Source organism: Cygnus olor, chromosome 16 (genome assembly GCF_009769625.2).
Source record: "Cygnus olor isolate bCygOlo1 chromosome 16, bCygOlo1.pri.v2, whole genome shotgun sequence".
Lineage (NCBI taxonomy): Eukaryota > Metazoa > Chordata > Aves > Anseriformes > Anatidae > Cygnus > Cygnus olor.
The window spans coordinates 12,392,734-12,419,233 of record NC_049184.1 but is presented as its reverse complement, the minus strand read 5'-3'; the positions used below and the strand labels follow the sequence as shown (position 1 = coordinate 12,419,233).

General features: G+C 43.8%; 1 protein-coding gene across 6 annotated transcripts in view; it reads right to left on the bottom strand.

Annotated features, from left to right (window-relative positions):
* The window catches only part of CDH4 (cadherin 4), a 657,011-nt gene that overhangs the window by 5,736 nt on the left and 624,775 nt on the right, over nt 1-26,500 (bottom strand). For all 6 annotated transcript variants that reach the window (XM_040575638.1, XM_040575636.1, XM_040575637.1 and 3 more), the window contains 5 exons: nt 15,874-16,059; nt 11,122-11,375; nt 8,118-8,260; nt 4,292-4,525; nt 2,973-3,206 (listed from right to left, as the gene is read on the bottom strand). In XM_040575638.1, the coding sequence (XP_040431572.1) occupies nt 2,973-3,206; nt 4,292-4,525; nt 8,118-8,260; nt 11,122-11,375; nt 15,874-16,059 (1,051 nt within the window). The remainder of the gene's footprint in view (nt 1-2,972; nt 3,207-4,291; nt 4,526-8,117; nt 8,261-11,121; nt 11,376-15,873; nt 16,060-26,500) is intronic.

The following is a 26,500-nucleotide window of genomic DNA, read 5'->3' as shown; positions in this document are numbered from 1 at the left end:
ACAAGAAGGGAGAGACAGATGGACAGTGCAGGTGGGAATGGGTGGCTTGGCTTCATCTCACCAGGGTTAACCTTAACCATGCCAAATCAATGCAGCCAACACAAGGAAACCCAAGTAGGATGGAAGATCCCAGACCATCACTGTGCTTTTAGCTGCATGAGGAGAACAAGTAGCTGCTGTTTTTCTACCATCCCATATTTTGTTTCCCTTTGCTTCCTCCTGGAGCACGGAGGGCGAGCAGAGGAGAGTAGCTCGAGGCCTCCTGGACCGTGGGGGCTCAGGCGGGCAGCCCAGCTGGTGGCCCCCGCCACAGGGGCAGGTGGGTTAGGTGGATCCGAGTTTTTCCTCCCAGCACCGAAGTGTTTATACCCAACAGGAATTCACTGAAGAGAGCAGAAGAGGACTGGACAGCTAATTACCGCCATTGTGTGCCAACTGGCTGCCATCCTTGCCTGCTAGCTAACAGAATTGTTTTCAGATAGTTCAGCATTTCTTTAATGCTTATCCTAGACCTATTCAAGAGACAAAAAAGAAAAGGAAAGAAAATGTAACTCTTATCTGCAATATAAAACCTCAGCTATTTAGCAGACTATTGAAGTCCTTTTCTCGTCTTTCCTTTTCAAGTCTCTCACAACAAGATACCTGCCTAGCCCACAAAGACAATATTATAATGGTTACCAGTTTTTTTTTCCTTTCTTTTTTTCAAATGCTACTTTTTCATGCACTTGTGGAAAAAACTGTGCCATTAACGCCTTTACAGCTACCTTGAAAAAAACCAAGACCTTGAAAGTGTCAATAGCGGATGTAGTGCACTCTCCTTCCTTTTATTCACTCTGCAGAATGGGAAGTGCTATTACTGCTGTTAGACCCATTTTCACTCTGCATGTAGTTTTTCTTGAAATCTATTGTCTTCACCCTTCACAATTTTTTATTGCATTGCTCTTCTCCTAAATGCGTTATTCGTGCAGCTAATACATCAGGTATTAAGAAGAAGAAAAAACCTTTGAGCAAAGGTAAAGGCAGAAACTTCCTTCACCTGAGCAACCTCAGATCTGTCCCCTTGCTGCTCCTTTCTTTTAAAGCCATCAAACTTTGACCTGCTGACTCTAAAATGGACAAATAGCACAAAAAAAACTATCTGCCTTTTTGCAGGCTTTTGTTCAGAGGTCACGATATAAAATAGATACAAAGGAGGCAAAACACTAGAAGGATGTAGCTGAAAAACTCCGCTCATCGCAAATTACATTTTTCATCACTGATACAGTGCTTTGCAGCTCTTGAAGATAAAAAAAAGTCAATTAGAATTACAATGAATGTAAAAATAAGCTTTTGTAATAAAACCCATAATTTAAAAAGGGATAATGTATCTGCGAATGAAAAGAGGAATCTCTTAAATCAAACGTCCTTCAGCTGATGTTAATTTCAGTCAATAGGATTTTCAACTGCTTAAATCATATTTTAGGACTGGATTTAAACGAGAGAAGCAAAAAGAAGTCCTGTGTTTTATCGCCTCTGGGACTTGTGGTGCAAACTTTTCCCATGCCCTCATCTTCCATGAATGCAGAGTTAGGAACTGATCTTCCATGGGGTGGTGAAGCCTGCAGAGCATCAGTGCATAGGCTGAAGCATGCCTGCATGCCCTGCTGTAGAAAATGTGTTGGGAACTGATGAATGCCACTCCTTTTTCTAGGCGTGCAACTGCAGGTGCCTGCATTCACAACAAACGTGCATGGTGAGGGGACAGCCTCAAACATTTCGCTGCTGGGACCCCACATCCAAGGAAGGGCAGAAAGCGTGCATCAGAACTGTGCACTGGGATGTCTGCACCTGCTCGGATGGGCTGGACGAGGAGTGGGGGACTGCACAGCCACAGGCACCAGCTTTGCTGCTCCCTCTCCAGACTGGTAGGGTAAATCAATTATATGACTGTGTGTTCCATCGCTGGCCCAGGAGGGTGGATGTTTGCCCAGAGATGACCCATTCTCTTAATGTACCATATCGTATCTGCATTAGGTGACATTTGTAGCATACGTTGCTCTGTCTGTTCTCTGTTTAAACACATTGGGGGTAAAAATTAAATGTGATTTAACACCATAACTCCCATTAGCTTTAATGGGAGTCCCATGGTTTCATCCTGTGTTTCTTGATGAATATTTACCTCATTGTTCATTTCAGCGCTCATTTTTATCTATCCCTACTGTGCCAACTCCTGCTTGAAGTTATAATGATATCATTTTTATTTTTAAATGTGCGCACAAATGGTTATTGGCAATGCTCATGAAAGCCCGGGACTAATAGCATTGCTGGGCAATCGGGAGGGCTGTGCCTCTGCCTTGGCTGACAGCACCCCCAGCCCTTGAGTGCTCCCCACAAACCGGGGAGATCTTTCCTCTGCAAACGCTCACAATCCACCTCGATTCTCCAATCCCTTGCAATTTTACAAGCAATGGGAATAACTACCATTCTTTTTTTCCCTTTGGATTGAACAACTGGAAAATCACAGCTGTGCACTGGCTCCAGCAGGGACCAGCTGGACTCCCATAAGTGGTGCATCTGGAACTGGGAACCAGTATATCCACAGCCAGACAGGGACAGGCAGCGCCCTGAGATCTGTGGGGCATTCTGCCACAGGGCTGGGGACAAGTCATTCAACTTTTTTTCTGCAGAACGTGGAGAATCGTATCACAATCACCACCTACAGGATGTTGTCAGATGCAAAGAATGTTTGTAAAGCTCCTGGAAGTCCTAGAAAGAGAAGTCTGGCACACGCAGTCCGTGCTCTAGCTCTCGCTTTGCTGACACTGCACTGAAGGAGGTTCAAATGCAGATAAATGAATCCCCACCCACAGCACAAAGCTCACAGTTCTGCCCTTTTCATGGAGCTTGTGAAAAATAAAGCATATAATGGGACCAAGGGGAACAGGATGGGAAATGTGACACTTTGCAGCAGTGTCACCCCCTGCGGCACTTACTCAGTAAAATAATGATGCAGATCAGGATGGCTATGATGGCTCCCGTGCCCAGTCCCGCTGCAGCTACTGCCCCGATGGTGGTGCAGTCGCCGTTCTCATCACACGGGCACACCTTCACTTTGATCACGGATGTGTTGTACAGGGGGGGGTTTCCCGAGTCCGTCACAATGATCGGCACGTCGTATACACCGGCTTCCAGGTACATGATTCGTAAGCTGAGCTGGGCGTAATCGCCTGGAGAAACCAAGACAGACAGACAGACAGATGGCAGACATTGCGGGAACCCTGCAGCCATACTCATGCGGGCAGCGCTCCTCTGTCGGAGCAGTCTACGGAGTCCTGAAGAAGAGGCTGCCAATACCACACCTGGACTGGGCAGCTTCAGACATCTGCCCCAACGCCCGGGTCAGCAGTCAGCCTGTGCTTTGTAAAATAACGCGTGTCTCCACCACTACACTAACATACCTTGGTGCCATTTGCAAACCCAACCGCATGCATTTAAAATGGGAGGAAATGCCAAAAATGAAGCACGAGTGGTGGTCCCCTGGTCTGGCCTGCACCTGGCCTCTCTGCAGGCTCTCTGCTCACCCACCCTCCCTCTCTGGGGCTTTTGGGAAGCCCAAAACCCATGAAGAACATGCTCAGCCACATAATCCTCCTCGTATTCCTTTCCATTGCAGCACCAGAGCTGGGGGCTCAGCCCCAAACTGCGAGGGCACAAGCCTGGCAGAAGGTGCCAGCCCTCAGCGAGAGGGAGCAGCTTTGAAGACAAAACCAGCCCTCAGGCTCCAGGATGTTTTCAATCCTCTGCTGAAACTACCAATCAGAGAGGCAATTAGGGCCAATTGTGGTTGCATGCTGCAATATAAAAATCCTTCACATACTGGTAATCTTCACACTTACCTAGCCCTCCTGGTTCCATGGTAAATTAAAAGGCTGCCTTTATGCAATTATGGTCAGAGAAATGAACATTGATCCTGATTGTGGCTTATGACAATTACACTGGAACATAAGGAAGACTGATAATAGCTTTTTTCCCCTTGGCCATTATGGATGATTTATACTCCGTTCAGTACTGATAACCGTTCATAATTATGAACTGCATTAAAAAAAGCCAAGTGCCAAGGCTCTTAGAGTTATGCTGCAGGTCTGATACAAATCATTTCTGATTAACTATCTTGTCTATAATGTCAGCTATAATGTGCTTTAAAAAATAAAAATCAGATAAAAAAGTAGGAAAGTTTGGAAGTTTGAAACCACACGTGGCCTCATTAGCAAATCAGAGTCCAAATGTCCTCAGGATTGCCTGCCCCATTTACCATTCAGCCGTGTTATGGTCCAGTTCTTCCTCACCGCAGATGGCACACTTGGCAGCTCGAAGACAAAGGGCCCAACGTTTGGATCGATGTCAGCATCTGCGGCTGTTATGTTGATGACATTCAGGTTTGGCTTTTCACAGATCTGTGCCTCCTTTGGCAGGAGCTCAGGAGCGTTATCGTTGATGTCGATTAGGTAGATCTGCAGCGTGCCAGTGCCGCTGGCTGGGGGTATACCTGAGCGGGAGAGGCAGAGCCGAACAAGAACCGATGACCATCACCTGGGAAGCAGCGGGTACAACAACACCATGGGCCAGCCCCCTCTCTGCCTTCCAATTTTGATAAATCAGGATTTTCTCCCTCCCTCCTTGGACCTTACTAGGGACATGCTGCACTTTCATGGTCCCTTGCTTTAAGAGGCATTATTAAAACTTCCCCAAGCCTCCTAATGGTGCTGTTTTTTGCTCCAGCAGAATGTGGAGGTTCAGCTCTGCAGATTTGTAGCCTACAGCAATGTCTTTACTCAAATTCTAAAAATAAAAGGAGGTGACGCCAGACTGTTAGTGTAAATTTTGGTAACTGCTGCTCTGAAGAGGAAAAAAACATCTGAAAAAATAGCTAAAAGGAGGAAGAAGAGGGCTTGGAAGAAAAAAATAAATAGTGTAATCCTTTAGTCAACATTTACTGTGGCACTGGCTAGCCAGTTTGTAGATTAGCAGACTACTATGCTGCTTCAAAGAAAGTCCAGCTCTACAGCCTGTCCCATGGTCAGTCCTAGCTGTAGTGAAAGGTCCTTGCTCAAAGCCTACAGAGTGAGCCATCACCAAACATGTTGGGCTGCTACTAACCCATGGCAGCAACAGTACGTCCCAATATATAGTTCTTCAGCCTCTCTACATCTGTCCTAACCATCAGGGATGCCACAGCACAACAATTTTGGTCCTCCAATCTCTTGCTGGTGAAGACCCCCATTTGGCTGACTGGTGACCAGTTACACAAAGTAATGCCCTCCCTGGCATGAAAGGACAGCCTTTCCAGAAATGGTGTGGTATTTTTAAATTTTCTCCCCATGCATACATCCAGCAGCTCTGCTCAGGCTTGCCCACTGCCTCCCTTCCCAGGCAGCTTTCCTTCAGCAATTCTTTTTTAAGTTTGTATTTTTAACTCTGGCTCTTCGTCCCAGTGCCAGATACAAAGTTACCCAAACCAGCCCCTCACTAGACTTTCAAACATTGCTTCTGCATCCATGGGCTTTCCTGCCTATATTCCTCTCCTTTCTGCTTCCTTTTTTAAAGGAGCCTTGAAAATGCTGAAGGAGCCCTGGAAATCCTTCTTTCATGATTCCTACATTAGCTCTTCACTCATTGATCTCACCCTTTCATCTTGTAAGCACTGGGTAGGTCTCCCTCTAAAACAACGTCTTTGATCAGCCTTGAAAGTTTCTGGAGAGACAGACAGCTCACCAGGATACCGGGGCTGAACAAGAAAAGAGACTTCTGGGACCAAGAAAAGTGATTGCTCTATTTTCATGTTACCTAGAGTATCTTCTGGGATGAATGCAAGGCCCCCACACATCCACAGCTTCTGAGATAGGTTGAAAGCAAACTAGCAGTCCTGAGAGACACTAACTTGCATGTGGCTGAAATACCCTACAATCTCTTCACATACAAATGCAGTTTTGTGTGGGTGTCTGGGTATTGCTGTGTTCAGGTTCTGGGTATTTTTGGTTCTTCGTGTTCCTGAGTGCAGCTCTGGGGCAGGCTCAGGAAAAATAATAAAATAATAATAATAAAAAAAAACAAGCAAAATTTTAATGTCCGATTATTGCAAACCATGTAACATTTCATATAGTTTCAGCTGTCTTATGTGGAGAGAGCAAAGGTGTGGACAGAGCAGGTACTGATGTATTACAAAGGATCCTTGGACTTTATGCCGAAGAGAAGTAAACTAGAACAGTGCTACTGGCTTCAGTGGAGAACTTGGTTCATTGCCTGGAATTAAGATTGAAATAGTAACGAGAGTATTTTTTTTTTAAAACAGGGAACATACCACTGCTACCTCTACACTTAACTGCTGTATTCCAGGGAGTATTTGGCTAAACTGCTTATTTATCACATACTGAAAATAGCAAAAAGAACTTAAGGAAACAAGATGTTGCTGCTGCAAGAAAGAAAGAAAAATCCCCACCAAAACACCCAAACCAAAGCCTTTCTTTGATGAGTACATGATGCCGGAGAAGCTGGAACTTGGGAGAAATGTGAAAAGAGTCTGTTAGTCTAGATGAAACTTTTGCTGTTATCCTAAGCACTCCAGACAGAATTTTAAATAAGGTGTTGCTTTATGTGCATTTTAACAGCTGCAATATACCAGTGATAGATTAATTTTTCAGAATAAGAGATTTATCTAGGTCCTCACTTTCTGAGCTGCGGAATGATGGATGTGGAGGTGCTGATGCTGAAATGCATTAGCACCGAATCCAGGGAAAGGGGTTAACTCCACATCACCTTGTACTAAGTGCCCTGGCTTTGCGAGGTCCGATGCTGAGGATTAGTTTGATGGGTTCAAGCTCTACCACTGCTTTTGTGTATAGCCTCAGCCAACTCATTTGATCTGTTTTTCCCTGAGAATCTTGCAGACAAACGATGCCAGAACTCGTGGGGCTATTTTGGATTTCACTGCCCCAGCTGCCTTCACAGGGAGGAAGGTTAGGATGGGACCACACCAGCCCTACCACTGATAGCACCAAGGTGGAGTAAAATTTGCTGCTTGGTACTGCTGCTTAGCACCCAAACTCTTCCATGACTTTGCCTTGCCCCAGTGACTCAAGATGCAATGACTGAAGTGAAGCTGGAAAATCCCAAACGACCAAGATTTTGTTAGCCCTGAAAGCATCCCCATACCTACTTAGAACAGACACGGCACCTGCCAGCCTGAGGGATGGCAACAGCTAACACAGAAACCAGCCTGAAAGCACCTACAGGGTATGAACAACACACTTAGGTGCCCACAGCCAAGCCTAGACTTAATTCTGTTGCTGAAGCATAACTCAGGTTTGGTTTGAGCACCCAGCACCCCGAGGGGAAAGGCGAGGGTGGGAAAGTGGGAAGAAGGCCTTCTGTTTGCCCAGGGAAGCTGCTGCGGCAGCAGTGGACTGCTTGTCCTTGAGTGAGGCCAGCGCTGAGGTTCACAGTGCTAATTTGGCCAGAAGTGCTGTGTGATCTTTAATGAGTAGAGAAGATCAAGCCTTAACTTCTCCGTGAGAAGATCTGTATTGGTCTCGGTGACTTTGATAATAAACTACACCAGCATCCAGATGCTCTGATGATGGCTGGACATTTCAGAAATGGTAACAGACAGAGAGAGACTAGAGCTGATGACAGATAGACACCTTTCATGAAAGCCATAGCAGTTCAATGAATTGGCTTATTTTTAATACCCTCCTGCCATCCCCTGCAATTATTTCTGGTTTCCCGATGGAAGGCTTCCTGAATGCTCTGATCAGTGCCTTTGGGACGATTACTAGGACCGGTGTGTTCAACAGCCCTTGGAGATCACATCCCTTTGATATTTTTTTAAGTTCAGGCTACACCACTACACTGAACTCCCCAAATCGATTTTCCATTTGCCCTCCCTTTCCCTTAATAACACTCTCTGTATACTGTGCACATTTAATTTACTCCAGCAATTTCCCTTCCCACTTTCACATTTTTGACCATAAAAACCTGGGAAAAAGATAACTTATACTGACAACTCTGTCAGGGCATCATTTCTCTTAATGCATCACATTAGAGTCTTATTGAAGCATGAACAATGTGAAGCCTGGGCTCACCGTTGTCAGCCGCCAAGAATGTGGCCTCGTAGACATTATTCTTAATGTAGTCTGACTCTCGATCAAGGACAGCAGCGGTAGTGATCTGACCATTTGTGGCATTAATGTTCAGCCAGTTTGCAGGATCTGACAGCTTAGAGTATCTACAGAGAAAGGAAATAAATACATGGCAGTCTTTTCACCGACATATCCTTAATATTGCTTGAAATAAGGTTTTTCTGGACTCCTGACCCATGATTCAAAGGACCTTTAGATAACTGGTTTTGTTGACAAACAAAATGCTAATTGAGTATCTGGTTTTTGACCTCTACAATTATTCAATTTTTCTATTTCTTTCATTTTAAAGGTTTTCCTTTCTGCTAAGTGCCACTTACATGCCAGCTTCCTCCTACTGGGAGTGGATGTAGCCTGAGGACTCTGCAGCCAAGAAGAAACGGGGTCTGCAATGACCACTGCATATGTTTGCCTGAGTTAGAGGACAGATTCCTGCTCTTTCTCTTATATTGCTCTTCCTAAAATAGCTCGTGCTCTAAATCCATGGACATTCTTGTTTTCTGCTGCTCACAAATAAACAACAGGTTGGGAAATACCATGTGGGAAGAATGGCAGTTTTCAAATGTGTTAAATATTGTTTTGGCCACACCACTCCTTCATATCAGAATCACATCCTCAGGAGTATAACGGGAACTCACAGCTCTATTAAGGCATGGACCAAAGGGTGAAGTCTCTCCTGAAATATTTTATACGGCTTTGAAACAGCAGGTGAGGTGATGCTATGCACAAGGGAGGTTTGCAAAGAGCAGCAACAAGGATATGGCTGGAAGGGCCAAGGGACACATTAGTAAGAGCTCTCCCCATGGGCAGCGACATGGGCTATGAGCAAGAACAGACGCATGAAAACAGAGCCCTTATTTGACATCAGTGATCTCAGGATCAACAAAGTCCAAAAGCACAAAGAGAAGCCTTTTGTGGGACCAGGGAATGGAGAGGATGTTGGTGATTCTTGCCCATAGAGACGATCTACTTTCTGGACCAACATATTCTGTTTACCTTTCTCATTTTGCTTACTTTTTTGCTTCTATTTGCTTCCTTGCTTTGGATTTCTACCTCTGTTTTATAAGGCTTGAGTTAAGATGGACACCTGTGGTTCAACTGGAAGCTAATAAATGGCCATCCTATAAATCACTGAAATAAGCACACAAAAGATGAGCTTATTTTATGAGTAACTCAGACCTGCTGATAGTTTGATATTATTTTTTTTGTCTTTAGATATGCAAGCAGGAGAACCTCCAGCTGCTGGTGAGTAACCATTTCCAGAAATGGGCCATTTGAAGCTGAAACTCAAGGTGAAACTTGAGATGCGTGAATCCATGTGAGCAGGAAAGCAACAGCACAGCTGCACAAGCCCCTGCCAAAGGAAAAAATTACATTTCATGGAGCTAGACTCTTTGGGATGTTTTCATTTCTTTTTAATATCATTGCTGTAAGTCTCTTGCCCTTTCACTGCTAAATGACCAGGGATCCTGTTTCAAAGCTGGCTTTGTGAATGCATCTGTGGCTAATGAGGATAACTTGAGGTGTGACATTGGCCATGCCAAGCTGTGCCTTACTGGAGATGCTCCTGCTTCCTTACCTTGTATTTGTAAAAACTCTACTTTATCAAAGACTATTTGAAGCACAGCTCTGAAAACAGTGTGCAAGGCTATAACAGCTGGACCAGCTCTCTGAGAACTGCTCACCGTGGATCCATAGGCTTAGCTTTTAGGGTATCTTTTTTTTCCTAATTTACCAGTGCCAATGATGAAGGAAAAACAAAGTACCTTTGGATAGCTACGGGACACTAGCAGCATCCTGCTGCCTCTTGCAAAGCCTTGGCATCAGGCTGCCCTGATGAAAAGGTGGTAAGAGAGACTGTGCTTTTGTTTGGAAACAAAGCGCTCCTGGATTCACAAAACATGTGTCCTGGGAGCATTAGGAAAGATCAGCTCAAGTAATTTGCTGTTCGTATTTACAGCAAGTCTTACAAGAGCCTGCACAGGCACTGTGCGATCCCAGGAAGGGCTCAGCAGAGCCAGTCCTCTCCCCTGAAATGGTGGATGCTCATTCGGGCTTACAGAGCGACCACCTCCGGATCAGGGGAGCATTCAGCCAGAAAGGAACTGCTCTCTCCTGCGAAGAACCAGACTTACTAAGGGCATCAGGGAAATAAAGACCCTTCAAAGGCCAGTATTCCAAGAATAAAAGAAAAACTGGCTTGTTAGTTAGGAGGGTCTCTCTCCTTAGAAGTCGCAATACCTGTCTAAAGACAACAAGACGAGGTAGTGAATAAACAACCATTTTCTAGACCAGGCAGTGCTGTGGCAGGTGAAATATTTCAAACTCTTCCTGACACAAAATGTCACAACTGATGTAGGTTTAAGAGGCCTCTGCTGTGGTCACATAGTATGCTCACACTGTGCTTTCAAAGCCAGGCTGAAGCTAAACCCTCCATAAGCAACACCAGACATAATGAAAAATCCCAGTCATTGCACGTGGAAATCTAGCCCTAGCCCCTTCTGTGCCTCAGTTTCCCCTCTGTAAAACAGAAATAACAAAGCTATCTTTTCCCATATTGTGTTTAGGAACTGCAAAATCAACACAGGTCAACAATTTTATGACAAGGTAGAGAAAAAACATTTCATACAGTGCAGCTCTGATCCCTGTCTTTGTAACGACACAGGGACCCCTGCTAGTTACTGAATTCACTAGAAGCTGAGAACTGCCCCTTTGCCATCCAGTAACACAGGATCCCGTTCTGTCTGCCCTCCTGGACCAGAGCCTGGCTCTTAGAGGGAGGATCGGGTGTTTACCAGCTTGTGGGGTGTTCTGCGAGCACTCAACTGGGGCTGTAAGTACCTGTAAGGCATTTAACTGATACCACATCAGTTAGTTCATAAATTCGATTTCAGCTCCTACTGAAATTCCCCCTGTGTACGCAAGCTCCTGTGGCTGCCTGGTCTCCCACCTTACTGCTTGCTGCATGAAGCGATCAGGATCCACAGCGGAAAACGTTGTCAGGACCGTCCCTGTGGGCACTCCTTCCTCCAGTCTGATCAGCTTGTGGTTTGTTGGGAAATACGGTGCTTCGTTGACGTCTGTAACTGAAATGGTGACTCCTGCTGTCGACTGGAAGGACATCTGGATTCCACTGGCCAGGGGAGCTTGGTTTGATACCATCACTGTCAGCATGAAAGCTCTGTTCATCTCGTAATCGACTGCCTAAAACAAACAAATAAGCAAGAATTGAGCCAAGCGGAGAACAAATTCTACCTTCTGGCTGAAAGCTGCAAGATTTAGACGGCGGATGACATCAAAGTCATTGCCTCATCTCATTTCCTTCTGAGCCCAGTTCTTTTGAACGGGTTCAATCCAGTGAGGATTTGGCCTTCCAGTATTTGGAGGACCAAATAGTTAAAAACCCACAAAGTAAAAATTGCAAACACCAGGGAGGATTTGTGTTGTGTTTTGCTCCAGTGCTCTGTGCTTTCCAGAACAGAAGCTGCCGGTGCTAGTTTAGCACTGGATGAACAAATCCACCGAGGGCTGCCATAAATGCAACAGGCAGAGCCTGGTCAGAGGAACCGGACCAGTACTTAACGGTTCTGTTAGCACTTAAAGCTGCTGACTAAGTAGCCAGGACAGTCTAGGTGGACCCACGAGCCTGAATTGCTTTTCATTTTTCCTCATAAGTGAGATTATAAGCAAAGGTTGAGCTGCAAGGAACCATGCCTGGTCCTGCTGCTCAGGCGGCCCTTCCAGTGGGACCTCTCGTCCTTTTGCCTTGTGATCTCTGGAGGTTGCCTGCAGGCTTGCACACTTGTTGGGTGGCCACAGATCTCTTTCAAAATGCACATAAAGGTGATGTGCCTTAAGAGCCAGAAGGAGTGAAAAGCCTTTGCTGGCACAACTGACTGAACTGCAGTATAATAATAATTTCTAACCCATCCCACTAATTATTATGAGGGAAGTCACTAATCATCTGCCAGGGACGCTTGAGTTATGCAGGATCACACCTCTGCTTCTTAAAAAGTGCTTTGCTGTAATTTACGAATTTAGAAGCGTAACATCTCCTCAGTGCTGAGTCTGCAAGGCGTACCCTCACTGGTGTAAAACGCCATAGTTACACTGACTTTGCTACAGCTATCCTGATTTACATCAGCAGGAGCTGGCTTCCCTGCTCTGTTTAAAATACAGTATTATCAGGAGAGAAATCAAATCATAGGAGGCTACAAGAGAGAAACAAATTTCAGGGGCAAAAGGTAAAACAGTGGAATCTCTATTCAATTGAAGTGCAAATGTTCCTATTGCTAAACGGTTTCCTGACAGGCAGGGCCAACATTTAATAAATAAAAGGAAGCATAAAGATTCCCAATACACCCACCAGCACTGACTCATGGACTTCTACCGCATTCAAAAAAGATGCATGGTAAAAGTTCCCATTTAAACACTATTCACGGCCTTGAAACAATTTGACTCATGCATTTCCTCAATTTCTTTCATGTGCCTCTAATTTATATTCCTCCATTCTTTATTTTTTTAATGTGTGCTGGCCTGTTTGTTAACCTTGCCCACAGTCTGCACCCAGTCCCTGCAGAGGCTCTGCTGGGGCAGGCTGGGCAGCACCCAGGGGCTGATCTGAGCAGCCTCTTTTGCCTCTTTTCTGGGAAGTCCAAAACCAGGGATGCAGAAACGCAGCACAGGGACTGGACAGCCCATTTACTTCTCTCCCTGCTGTGCCCGGTAGGGTCCCGTTTCACATCTTTTCTTTTCTCTGAAACATTTGCCTGTAATTCCCCTCCTTCACGCCCATCTCCTACCCAGATGCAGCAGAGTGAAGCCGAGGGCTTGCCACGTGTCTTCCTTTACTCAAGGTACTTTTAACTAAAGGGAACAAATTTGCCTTATGTTATTGTTGAAGCAAATAATAACTGAAGCTTTGGAAGCATCTCCATTATAAATTCACAGCTCTGATCCATGCAGAGTTTATAATAACATTTTACTCAGCTGGCTGCCACAGGGCAGCCACTGCTGCTCTTGGAGATTGTTTCCAGACTGCGATGTCTCAGCTGTGTGCGAAGTTACTCTCTCCTTGATCAAGGCTTTCTTTGAAGATTAGGGTCTTGCACAGATATGGAAATGGTTTAGAAAAGGCATGAACAGAAAAAGGAAATGCTACGCTTTTGGTGATTGGGCTGGAGCAGCAGATGAAGTTTTGCTGAGAGAAGCTGCAAAACAGCCATCATGAGCATCGTGTGAACTCCAAAGGGCTTCTTGGTCTGGAAGCATTTCTGGCCCCGAACTGCTGCCGGAGGGGTGGGTTTCTCCACGACATGCCCTTCTCTGCACTGTGTCTGCCACTGCTGCAGCCTAAACACAAACCCCTTTGCTTGCAGTCATGGGGACTGTGTTATTACCTGTGTTTTCAGCCTATACAAGGGATTAAAACAGCAAGGGACTACTTCCACGCCACGAAGAGCAAGCTCTGGCTGGCCACCCGGTTTGGTGTGCATACATTCCCCTAACCTTTAAGCATATTCACTTATTAACGGAGAACAAAATATTTCAAAGAAGAAGGTGGAATCCTAAGAGTCTTCCCTTCTTCACCATGAAAATTTAATCACAAGCATTTTCACTTATTCTCCTTGCTGAAAATACACCAAAAAACCTCTCGGCTTGATAAGGGTAAGAAACTCTGGGCAGCCAGGGGGATAAGGTGAGGTTATACAGTGAAGACATTCAATGCAATTTCAAGCTCTGAGCTCAGCTTGACAAGATGGGATTTTCGGGTGGTTCTTTGCATTGTGATCACTGTGGGTTACACAGCAGTGGAAAGTCAACAGCAGCATCAGTGGTGCCTTGACAAATCTGCCCTGCTTTTTGCTTGCAAGTTCTGAATAAGGGACGGTTCATTATGCAAAAGTTCTTGTGTGGCAGCGATGATCTTGTAAATCCCGTTCTTCACTTTGATGTGGCTTTAAACTACAGTCGTGACACTTTACTAGATTAAGACTAAGGAGTCCTCCCCTGCTTTCAGTCATAGTGTTGGCATTTTGATTTCAGACTGGCTGCTGATGTCAACAAAAGTTAAATTGTTCCATTTTACTCTGTTGAATGTTTTCTGTTTAAGCAGAAAACACGTACACATGGATATGTGCATACTTACACGCATAAATGCATCCATACACATGCATGTCCAGAAATAACTGCTAGGCCTGAAGATGTTTTGTAACGTTGCAGCAGATAAGGCTGTCAAATGTCATTACAGAGCAATAAAGAGTGATAAATACAAGAACCCTGCTGAAATATCATCTAGCAGGTAAGATGATGTCTTCCTTAAAGTTTCAGCAAAGTGGCATCTGCAGACACACACACGTAGCCTAGGGGCCAGGGAGCAGGACAAACTTACGCGCTCACACGTTCCCACCAGTGTAACCTCATTGGCATTTCCCTGGTGCCATTTTTTCTCATACCCAAACTGTAAGTAGTAAGAACGACTGCAACTTATTAGCCACAAGGGAGTGGGGCTCTTTTTTTCAACACGGAGGTATTCCTTGATCAGGTTGCTCTCTAAACATCAGCGTTCCATCCTAAGTAGTTGATTACAACTTTTTGTTAGGTAAGGCCAGGCTTGTCAGAAGATGCAGCCTTTGTCCATCCCAGCATGTATTATCCATTTCAGGAGCAGCGCATGGCGCGTGCAGTGCAAGGCCCTGCTGATCACAGCAGCCTACTCGTGATGCCTTCACTTTCTTGGTAGTCAGTGGGAGCATCCATAGGCATCTTATCTGGGAAGAGATTCAGGGAATGTTGAATGAACCTGGTTAGTTTCTGACCGTGTGTAATTACTGCAGAAGCATTCATTGCCTGAGCTGCTGGTCTGAGTAACTGAGGGGGAGCAAACTCTCAAACGATGATAAAGGCATGTTCTCTGGAAGCAATAAAAGAAACAGAATTTGATACTTGTGGAAATACCTGGAGGGTCTGTGATCTCCTAATGTGAAAGGCAATGGATGGAGGAAAGAAGGAGTAGTGAATATTTACAGTCTTTTTTCTCAGAGCCTTTGGACAAGATCCTCTGATGACTTAACATGTGGAGCAGCCTTCACTGAGGACGTGGTCCACACTGTGTATTTATTGCTTGATACTAGGAAAGGAACATTTCTCCAGCTTTTTTATTTTTTATTTTTTTTTACGAATAGCTCAGAGGAAAAAAAGAGGAATATCTTCTCTCTCCTTCCCTTCTGTTACCAAGAAATTCTCTCCTCCTGAAATGCCTTCTGTACTCCCCGCAGATCAGTTGGCCGATCCCCTGCAGTGAAGTGCCACCCACAGCTTCACAGGTAGCTGGCAAATTTCTGGCTCAGAAAGGAGAATCACAGGTTCTGCCCTGAACTGCCAAGCAGGGCAGGACTGGACAGCCCAGGCACCAGTCCCACTTGAGCTCAAAAAGGAGCAGGTCAGGCTCTGATGCTGGCAGCTGCCTTTGGCATGTGAGAGTTTATGAAGGCTTATGGCGGGAGAAACCCAGAATCATTGCCACAGCTCAAACCAAAAGTATTCAGGACACCTGCACAGAGAGAGCGGGTAAACAACCGCTTGAAGCACTCGTGCTCCCAGGTAGGGAAGGCATGAAATAACTGCAGGCCTCTGGCAATCCTTGTGGCCTTAGTGAGCTTAAAGGGTGACAAATACGTCTTTGCTTTGGCTTCCCACTTACCTTCACGACAGTTACCATGCCTTCGTTGGTGACAGGGTCTGTCCGGATGGTGAAGTGGCCAGAGGGGTCCCCGCTGATGATGCGGTAGATGGCATTCCAGTTGGGGGAGTGAGGCTGGTCCCGGTCCATCACCGTCAAATTTGCAACCACAACCTCCACTCTGTTCTCAGGAACTTCCCCTGAATACTGCAAATAAAAAGATAGGAGCGGTCACGGTAGAACCCTTCTGTCGGTCCTCGTGGCTACATCCCCTTAACCAGCACACCAACAAGGACATCAGTCCCATGAAAAGGACCACAGTGAGCAACGTGTCCCTTTCTCACCTCTGCTTTGCATATTCTTATTCTTTGAATATTTTCCCAAACCTTTTTAAGTCTAGCCTCACGTTTTAGCCCAAAGGAGAACAAGCCCGCTATCACCCAGCCACTGCCCACATTTTAGCAAATGCTTGAAGCAAACAAACCGAAAACGTTCCTGACACTCTCATTCACTTACAGCAATTGGAGAGTTAATTCTCGTTAGAGGGTAAAATGGCAGACTAAAATGTGCTGTTTCTGTGATGACTATGTCCCTTTAAAACAAGGTATTTTGCCTCACTCAGATTCCCGTCATGGCATTTGCTTCTTCAGCGATTTTATTTCATTTTCTTTCTTTCTTGCATTTGATTTGATTTTTGTTTCATTATTTAAAGTGTTTCTTGTGATTTTGCCACAGCCTTTCCTGGTGCTTAATTCTCTCATTTAGCACTGATTTTCATGGAGCATGTCCAGCTCAGGCATATCCTGATGCATTAGCTGCATTCTTTTCTGCTTTCCAGTCCTTGATTTATCATATGGCTGATCAGGGATCCTGCTCTGCAGATACTTCCAGTGTTTGGGGCTCAGAAGCTGCCAGTAAGACACATTCCCAAATTTTCAAATGTGCTCATCCCTCAACATTGCCTATTATCAGCACTTGCAAATCAACACTCTGATTGACATATGGCAAATTAAACACTGGGGAAACGATGGGAGCGGCTGGCTCTAAGTCTGCAACTGAAAGCCTGGCCCCAAACTGCAGGAGCAGAGCATTTGGAAAATTTGGCCTTTGGTGTGCACAAATGCCAGGTTATGTAAATGATAATAAATCATTCCTTTGTTAGCACAAGAGTCCCTTTCCAGTACTAACCCATACCCATCCTTTGGAGTCCTTCAGCTTGTCTGCTTATATTTAGTATACATTATTGCACTTCTGCCAGGAAAAATATTCAATCTGCCCTATGTTAATGTAGATTTAAATTTGCCCTTTAGTGGTATCTTGAATGGCATTTTGCCCTCTTTTCTGGTATGCACCTGTCCTAAACAAGTTTTTGCTAGCGAATGCAGATGGCATCTCTTTCCAGCCATGCTGAGTGGTGGGGAAGAACAGTGGGAAGCTGCGAGATAATTCTAGTTCCAGCACATGCTACAGTTCTTCTTGTCTCTTTATTTCCCATGATTTCACTGGTTCTTTACCCATTCTCTTCACCAATTTGGAATCTCTGTGGCACACAGCTTAAGCAGGGGAAAATTTATATGGAAATTTATCAAAAGCCTTTTGAAAAATCCATTAGATTATGTCAGAGGTACATTTCTATTACCATTTTTTTTCTGAATCCTGCTCAACAGAACTCAAGGAGATTAGTTAAGTAGGATTGTCTCTTACTAAATCCACGCTAGTTATTGCCTATTACACGAAGTTTATGTTGTATAGCATGCCAGCAATGACAAGTTGATGAGCCTCCACTCTCTTCTAGGAGATGGTGACACTGCTAACATCAAGGTATCATATTGGTTGTAATTTCAAAGGATTTTAGCACTCCATGCATCTATCTCAAATCTCTGACCTTGGCCCACAGTTCTTTGTCCACCACTGCTAGGCTTACGTCTTGCAGAACCAAACAGGATTAATTCGTTAAGAGCAAGCTAAAAGCTCTACCTAAGACGTTTAAGAGGACCAGACTTGCAGGCTGCTGAACACCTGTACTAGATCATAATCCAGGTGTTGCCAATGAGTTTGGGTCACCTGGAAAAATACCACACATTTGCCACCAGACTTTAGAGCAGCTTTTTGTAAAAGCCATCACAACACCTGTATTTGGCCTGTAGCAATATAGTAAAGACATATTTTAAATGTAGGAGGTACAAAACCGAAATTATAAGTCCACAAGGACATCTCAATATAAAGCCTAGAGGAAGATCATAGCCCTCTATAAAGCTTTTCTATTAGTGTAAAGATCAAAATGCTCTGCATATACTGAGGAATCCAGGAGCTGATCCAGTTGTAATGCCTACTAGGCATTAGTTAGTTCTTTTAGTTCTATTCAGCACTAAGGGTAAATATTGTCTATTATGCTCATAAAGCTAAATATTTTTCTGATGACAACAATACCTACTCAAGAATCAAAAGACCCATCCAAAGCTATGCACGTCAAGAAGCAAATCTTGGAGAGATGCACCATAAACAAGAGAACAACTTTTTATCATCTTTGGATCAGCAGCTACTGGGAATCCAAAATGTAGCCCATCTTTCCTCCTGCTAACACTCCCCCACTATCATTAGTGTAAGTAAATGCTGTAACATGCATTGTCCACAATTGTCTTTACCGTTAATAAAATTAAGTAATGACATTAAATTACATTTGCTAAAGGAAGGATGGCAGCTCAGAGCTACCCACACTTCTTTAATATCATTCCCTCCCTACCTTGGAGTAATTTAGGATAATGAACAATGCCATTTTTCACTGTGCTGCTTTACAGCATTCCCTCTGCTGTAAGTTTTCTTTCATAAGATTACAATTGATTTTAAATAAAGGGAAGCATATCTATTCAAACAAGGTAAAACAATGGGCAACGCAGGAGCTGCTGGAGTAAACACAAGATTGATAAAACACCACTTGACCTATACTTGTAGCATTTACTCGTATTCCCCTGTAATTCATTTGGCTTCACTTTCACTTGTTGCATTTGAAGTCCTTAATTTCCAGAGTGCTTTTTTAAAGACCATTCGCAAGGATTTCTATGGCTGATTGTTACACACTCTGTTTCCCTTCTGAGATAAGAATTTGTTCTGAACTTGTATGCTTTTAAACTCTTAAATTCTGTAGTGTCTTTTTTGTCCCTTTTACCATAAAAGCATGTGCTGGCAAAAGTCTTTCTCTCATTCCTCTAGAGCTGACCTGTCTGAACTCGTGTCTTGCTGAAAAGGTAATAATTCATTCTGATATTCTGGTTGCATCAGATTCTACTAAAATTGTTTAATTCCTGAGTTTGTCTTTTGTCTCACTCAGTGTTTGACAGCATATAAACACACAGACCAGTATCACTCAGGAAGAGACAGGGATTGATGTGGGGGGACAAATGATGAATTCACACAGTGACTTGACTTTGTGCTATAAATCTGGAGCCTGGGTTGTGAAGCCATGCACAGCAGAGTAAAACCAATTAGCTCACTGCAGCCACTCCTAGGAAAGGTGTTGAATTGAGATAGACGAATACAGAGACAATTTTTCAGGCTTTCTTCTAAAGGAAATTCCTTTTTTTCCAATGTTCATACCTTTTCCTAGCTGTTTTTGACAAAAAGCTGTGAAAGCAATGACTTGTCCATATAAGCAGCTGCAAGAAAGATTTTTTTTGTTGCGTTTGCTAATGACGACACAAAATTTGTTATAGGCAGAAGCAGGTTATGAAATCTGGATTGCATAGAAGCATAGAGTGTTTTGTCACTTATAGCTATGGATTCACTTAGAAGAATAAGGGCATCTTCATTCTCATATAAGATTATGAGTCCTTCCCTGGACAGCTATAATTACCACAAAGTGTTACTTCTTCTTTCTGGGCCCCCTAGGTAGAGAGAAGCCCATAGGAGAGGGCACAAGCACACGTGGGCATGTGGCACTGGGTGTCCATCTCTCACTGCCTTCTGCTGCTGGGCCACCCCATAACACAGCAAGCCCTTGGGACCTGAGAGACCTTTGCGAGGTGCAGCTGGGGAACCCAACACCCAGAGCTGCATGCCAGGCTGCATTTGCCTACGTAAACTGTGACATACTCCCATTGAAGTGTTGGTGTGTGAGCCAAATGTTTACCTTTTCCACATGATATTTAACAAAGACGCTTGAATAGCACGCAAATTAATAAGCCACTGCAGTCTGGTTGCAGCAATCTGTGTAAAATGGAAAAAAAGGCGAAAATCTCCTAATAAATCATTAATTGTGATGTGCCTGCCCAGCTGCAGCATGGAAACAAGCAAATGCCAACCTAATTGATTGCTTCTTATTCCATCTTTATAGGCCTGCATTTTTTATTGTGGGGGTTGAATAAGCCCAGAGGTGTAAAAAACCTCTAGATTGTACTCTGTGTATCTGCCAACTTGATATTTAGATCAATAATCCTCTTTTTTTTTTTCCCCCTACTCCTACTACTGGTAATTTAGCTTTTCTTCCTAGATGCCTAATTGCTGTTTTCTTAAGCCTTTCTATCAATTCTCTGACCTTTAATTTCCAATATTGTTTGCTGTATGGATGACTGTACTAGGTCTGCAAGTTATCCTGCCCAATCTACGCTGCACAGTCGCATTGGGCTATCAGTTTCTGTGACAGCAATACACCGAACTCCAGGTTCTTCCTCCACCTTGGCCATGGTGCAAAAGAGGCAACAAATGCACTTGAAACTCCGTATTCTGAAAAAATGATCTGATACATAAAGTCAACCATACTTCGCATGCAAATTGATTTTGAAATGTGAATTTCTTAATCACATTTCATTAAAGAACTACTCTTGTGTGCTCCTGAATGACGATTGTCTTCTAAGTGCCGAAGTCTGCATGGTTTTCTGAAGCAGCTCAGTGTCCGGCTCTGCATTTTGGAGGCAGCAAGCCCCTGTGTTTGCTGTTGATTTTTTCAGGTTCATGCCCACAGCAGACCCTGCACCGCAACATCCCTGGTTCAACTCCATGCTCATTTGGGTCTACTCCACAGTCAATCCCCGCACACATATATAACTTCAGACTAGTTAAATGCCATGTGGCAAATGTTTCCCCAAACGTTATCTATAAAGCCCAACGCACTCCTGCCAGCTCACAGTTTTTCTCCACTGGTATGAGGCCCAGCAGTCAGAGCTCAATCAGAAATGAACTGCTGAGGCTGTAGGCACTGGTTTGTTGTGGTCTGGCAGGAGTCAGCCTCATGCAGCCGAGGGCATGACAACCATCTCACCAACTTTTGGAAGTTCTGCCTTCATCTTCAGCAGCTCATGCCACTAAAATGCCCCCCATGCCTGCAAAGGAGCTCTCCAACCTGGGAGCAAGGCTCTACACATGGTGTGGTGGGGCCAGGCTTGCTTACCAAAAGGTTCTACAAGAACACTTGATAACAGATCTTAAAAAAGAAGAACAAAAGGCGTTAGAAACACGAAAGCGAGCCCTAAACTTTCACACTTCTAATATGATCCTATGATGGGGTGCAGACAGCATCCACTTGGTGTCTGTAGCTGGCAACAACCACTAGCTTTGGGCTTTTTCTTTACAGGTGTAATTTTTTCAAAATCATGAGTAATGACTAGTTTTGAATTAAACTAAAAGATTTACTCTTTGAATATGAAGACAATGCAGCAACAGAGGAGAAGAGAGTAATATCCTTTCTTTCAGAAGCAGCAGATGAAAACCCTCTCATTTCAGCATCTCTGGCATGAGGAAGGAACGTGCAGGTCTAGCTTTCACCTTGGTTCAAAGACTCTTCGAGTACATGCCAGCAGTTCAGAGACAAGAGCACGCAATAGTAAAAGGATATTAAAAAAAAAAAAAGTTTGCATGTCTGACAATGAGCACTAATTTTCTTCATTATCAGATGTTACATTCCTGTGACAGTCTGAAAAGATGCCAGAGAAATGATGACACAAGACACTACTCTGCTGTAAGATAGCCATTTCCAGATAAATATATCTTATGGAATGAGGCTCGAAGTTTGCATAGAAATTTAGATATTTTATAAAAATGCATTACAACACAAAAGAGCTTTTTACAACATTCTTATGAAAGGTTTAAAAAGAGATTAAAATTAAGTCCTTGGAAAGGCATATAGCCTTGTCAAGGAAAAAAAAAAAAGTACATTAACCCCGTGTAGGAAAGTTGTACTTTATCTGTATTTCAAAGGCTATAAAGAACCACTTTAATCAACCTACTTGACTTTTGGGACTTGCATGTCTCACTGAAACTCATGAAATCTGGCATAGTGTGGTTTCCAGAACACAAAAGCCTTTAATCTGTAACCAAGCACTCTTGTACATTCAAATCCTGATACTATCTCCTTGTTAGGAAGAAAAATTGTGAATTTATCCAAAATGGGATCTCAACTCATCTAAATGATGTAGCCTTTGCAACAGTGACCTTTAACAATGGTTATACTCAACCATAAAAGATTTTATCATCTCAGGAGCCAATGGAAACAGTATATGTTAAAATTCTGATCTGATAGCACAGCCTTTTATTTTCAAGTTTTAGACAAGAATCCTTTGAACATTTAATTTGCTTTCTTGCCTAACATACTTTTGTTTCTTGCCTACAGCATGAACAGTAAGAAAAGGTAGCTGATACCTTTCTGCAGACTATTTGATTGTCAGGCGTAATTAGCAATGCTATCTTTTAAATAAAGGCATAGATTTTAAAACAGCTGGAACTGCCTACAAAAGGTGCATTCTTAAAGAAATGCGTACTTTTATATAATAAAACAGTTTTGCACAGATACATCAGTGCTTTACAACAGCCGACAGCCCTATGCTTCCCTTTAGCAGCAGCACTGCAGGCTACGTGAGTTGCCTGCGTCTCATGGGCATAAAACTGGTGCTGGAGTATCTGGGCTGGGTCGGGATCCTGAGAACATCATGAATTCATGTGCCACTTGACAAGTCCATTTGGTCAGCCCAGATCAGTCTTTTGGCCTCCCCCATTGTGTTGTGTCGTAGCTCTATGATATCTGCTGAGCTATGGAAAAGCTTCAAGAGAGGAGGGCTGGCAGTGAACCCTGTGTGTGGTGGGCACCCCATGGGGGATGAGCTGGATAACCAGCGCTGCTCTTCCCCAGGCTCTGCAATGTGTTGGCTTCAACGGAGGAACCCGAACATACTTCATATGTGTGAGAAGAGACTTGCAGCCATACAGGAGTAGCCAGCGTGCTCAATTCCCTGTGCTCGCAGTTAGGCATGTAACTATGAACACTTCTGAAGTGACCTGATGGTCATATGTGTCCAAATTTCCTGCCTAAGTTCTTTAAAATAAAAAATTTCCTTAAAAGCAGGTGAAATTATTTAATCTGTTGGAATGTCAGGTCTCAAATGTCTTTCTCTTTCTTCAAAGCCCAAAGCAGAAAATAACTGCACTGTTTTGAACAAAACCTTGAAAATGCATTTTTCCCAATTTACATGTGAACCAGACTGACAAAAATGGCATGACAGCATTAAGCTTCTAAGTGAGCAAAATGTACTTCACAGGCCTGACCTGTATTTTTTGGTGAAATGTGTATAGAAGAGAATGTTTCAATTCAGGCCCCTGTAATGAAGTTTCATAAAGAAGGGCCTTAAGCTGATAAATCTGGTTTAGGATTTTCTTATTAACTGTCCACTTCATAATAAAATAATGAGTTTTTAATTTAATTTTTTAAATTTAATTTATTTTTTTCAAATTTTAGGGCATATAAAAGCTGCTCTTGTGCCTTTGGGATCTGAAAATGGATATTTGGGAGAGAGAGAATTTTAAGAGTACTGAAACTGAATTTTTTATGCACACCATAATCCTGGTATTGAGATTTTTAACAAGTTTCCTGCGTAGCACAGCTCAGTCAGACTGCCTGATGACTTCAGCTCAAACCTTCTCTGTGTTACAATTGAAATCTCTGTTGTTTCCAGATTAGTCTCAGAATTAGCATACCAAGGAATTTTTTTTTTTTTTAACTTTTTAATGACTAGCGTTGAACTCCACAATCAGGTGCTGCAAAACCCACAAGGGCTGGTCATAAACAAGGTTCCTGATCAGACACAGCATCCCTGTAGGAGAAAGGCACGGAAGAATGGGTTTTATTTTAAAAGTGCTACTACTGTGGTTTAAAGTCGTGACTTACTGAGCTGATGCCACGGATGGTCTTTATATTGTTACTGCTGAGTGAAATGTAAAGGCACTACCTATCAGTGGGGCTGAGAGCTTCTGCTCGCAGGGAGATTTGTGGGTCCCCCATCTGCTTCCCTGTGCTGTGCTTTCTAGGGGAAGGTGACCAGGAGTGGAGGATGCGCTATGCTCTGGTCAGCCCCGTGGTCTGGAAGGCAGGAGGTCGGAGCACACCCCGAAATGCACCATCTCTGTGCTGCAGGGGTTGCTGAAGGGTCCCTGCAGTTTGCAGACAAAAGCTGACAATTGCAGCAGCAGCACAGCCCCAGAGTCACTAAAATCAGGCAGAAACAACAGAAAAACGCATGCCCGCCTGCTTAAAGTAATTCAGAGCACAGAATGAAGACTAAATTAAATGCTGTGTAATTCATCAGACTTGCCATGAGAAAGACTTCTCACTGGAAAAGAGAGGAGAGCTGTTCAGTACAGGGAAGTCGAAGCCTGTGTAACAGAGAAAAGGAGGTGCAGTGAGAAATGGGAGGATGGTGGGTCCTTGTAAATTTAGGAAGGAAAACATTATTTCTTCTCTGTTATTTTTTTGGCAATTAAAACGTTCCTGCACAAAGCAGGAACAGTTTGAAAAACTCCATGATGCTCAAAAAACTGCATGAAATCTTTCAAACTTCCTCTGTTTTTAATTCTCGCTTCAGTCTGTGTTCTGACCCTTTCTTCTACGGCTGGAAAGTGTTAAGGCATCCTGGACAGTTAGAAATATTTGATAAGAGAAAACTCACAGCACTGCCAAATCCTTTGCTAAATCTCCTTTTTTTTTTTTTAGTATGTCACTAAAGATTTCATAACCAAAACGTGCTTAATGAAATTCCAGATACATATCCTCTTAAAATGACACCCCTTGGAAGCAACTGTTTTTAAGGCAACAGAGTATTGAGGAATTAAAAACCTGCCGACCCAAAAAAGTTAGCCAACTCCAGAAGGGGATTTATTTCAGCTCCTTGCAATGACGGAGTTACAAAATGCGTTTAAATTTCTCAGACCTGCATCAGTGCCTGCGACGGTGTGTACTTTTAAGATATGAAATAATCCACTTCCAACAGGTATTTGCCTGGGACACCTGGCAGACACGGAGGTGTACCTGGCAGGGCTGCCTGGATGTCCTGTCTGACCAGGACCCCTGGGTGCTGGCTGGCTGCACTCAGGCAACCGAATTGTGCCCTCTGATTTCAGGGCTGGGCTCGGGAGGAGAATTAGGATTTGGGTATTCATCCCAAGGCAGAAAGAGGTACAGAGTCTATGAAAGATCCTTCTGATCTGAGAGAGACATTACAGATAGATTTTAGGGAAAAAAATTGCTGGTACGGGTAGATATAGGAGCATTAATGTCTGATTTTCTCCTTGAAGTTTTAGCTTGACTGATGCACAGGAATGGTCTCTAATCAACGTGTACGTACCAGGCAGCGGAGAACACAGGGATTTCCAGCACGGCACAGAGCAGGAAGGGTAGGTGATTTTCTGCAGAGATGTTGCTTGACCCTGCGGATTGTGTCATGCCCGTAATTCCTGGTACAGAAGGCATGGGTTGGGGGTGCGGTCTACACCTTCCCGCTCCAGACCCCATACACATTAAACAGGGAGGGAGAAGGAGGAGAGAAGTCACTGCTGAATGAGACACCCCACCAGGAGATACAGCTCTGCCAGGTGCGGCAAATGAAGGGGCTCATGACAGATGGGTGACGGCAAGGGAGAGCTGATGTGTGGTGTCATACCGCATGGTTGGGGGTGCTCTTGCCAGCGAACAGCTCTTGCTTGTGTTTTGACAATATTAACCTGACCGTACGAAGCAGCAAACAGCAGGCAGGAGGCTTAAACGTCCAAACAAATTATTACGTATTACCACGCTGCTGCTGATGGATATGCATGCGCTGCTCATCCCATTAACAACAGCTTCCTACAAGAACCACAATGAAAGGAAAGCGCAGAGCCATATATTACAGGTGGGAATATATTTACGAGGTATGCAGGCACAGAGGCTGTGCCGTAATTTCTGGATTTTGACCACTTACGTGCTGGGGAGCAAAAAACGAGCAGCACCGTGGGCTCTGCCCCCTGGGTACTTCTGTAGCTGTAATTGGCTGAGATTGTGCTCTCTTGTACAGAGAGCGGAGGTGGCATTATTCTTGATTTTACACCAAGCAGTACATGTGTCCAATTTGAGAGAGACCAATAGAGCGTTTTTTTTTTTAATATTCCTTTTTTTTTTTTTGACAGAAAATTGAAATCTGTAATGAAACTATCGTCCCCATTTTTTAACTCACTGGTCGTTGGCAATTTAAACTCCAAGGTCTGAAAAATTCATTACTACTAACTTCCATCAAGGGTGTTCCTGAAACCAAAATTACTTAATCAACTCAATTTAGCTTCTTGTGTAGACCTAATTCAGAAAAACTTTATCTTCTTGAATTGTTATTGCAATTAATTTCCCCCCCTTCTTTTTCTG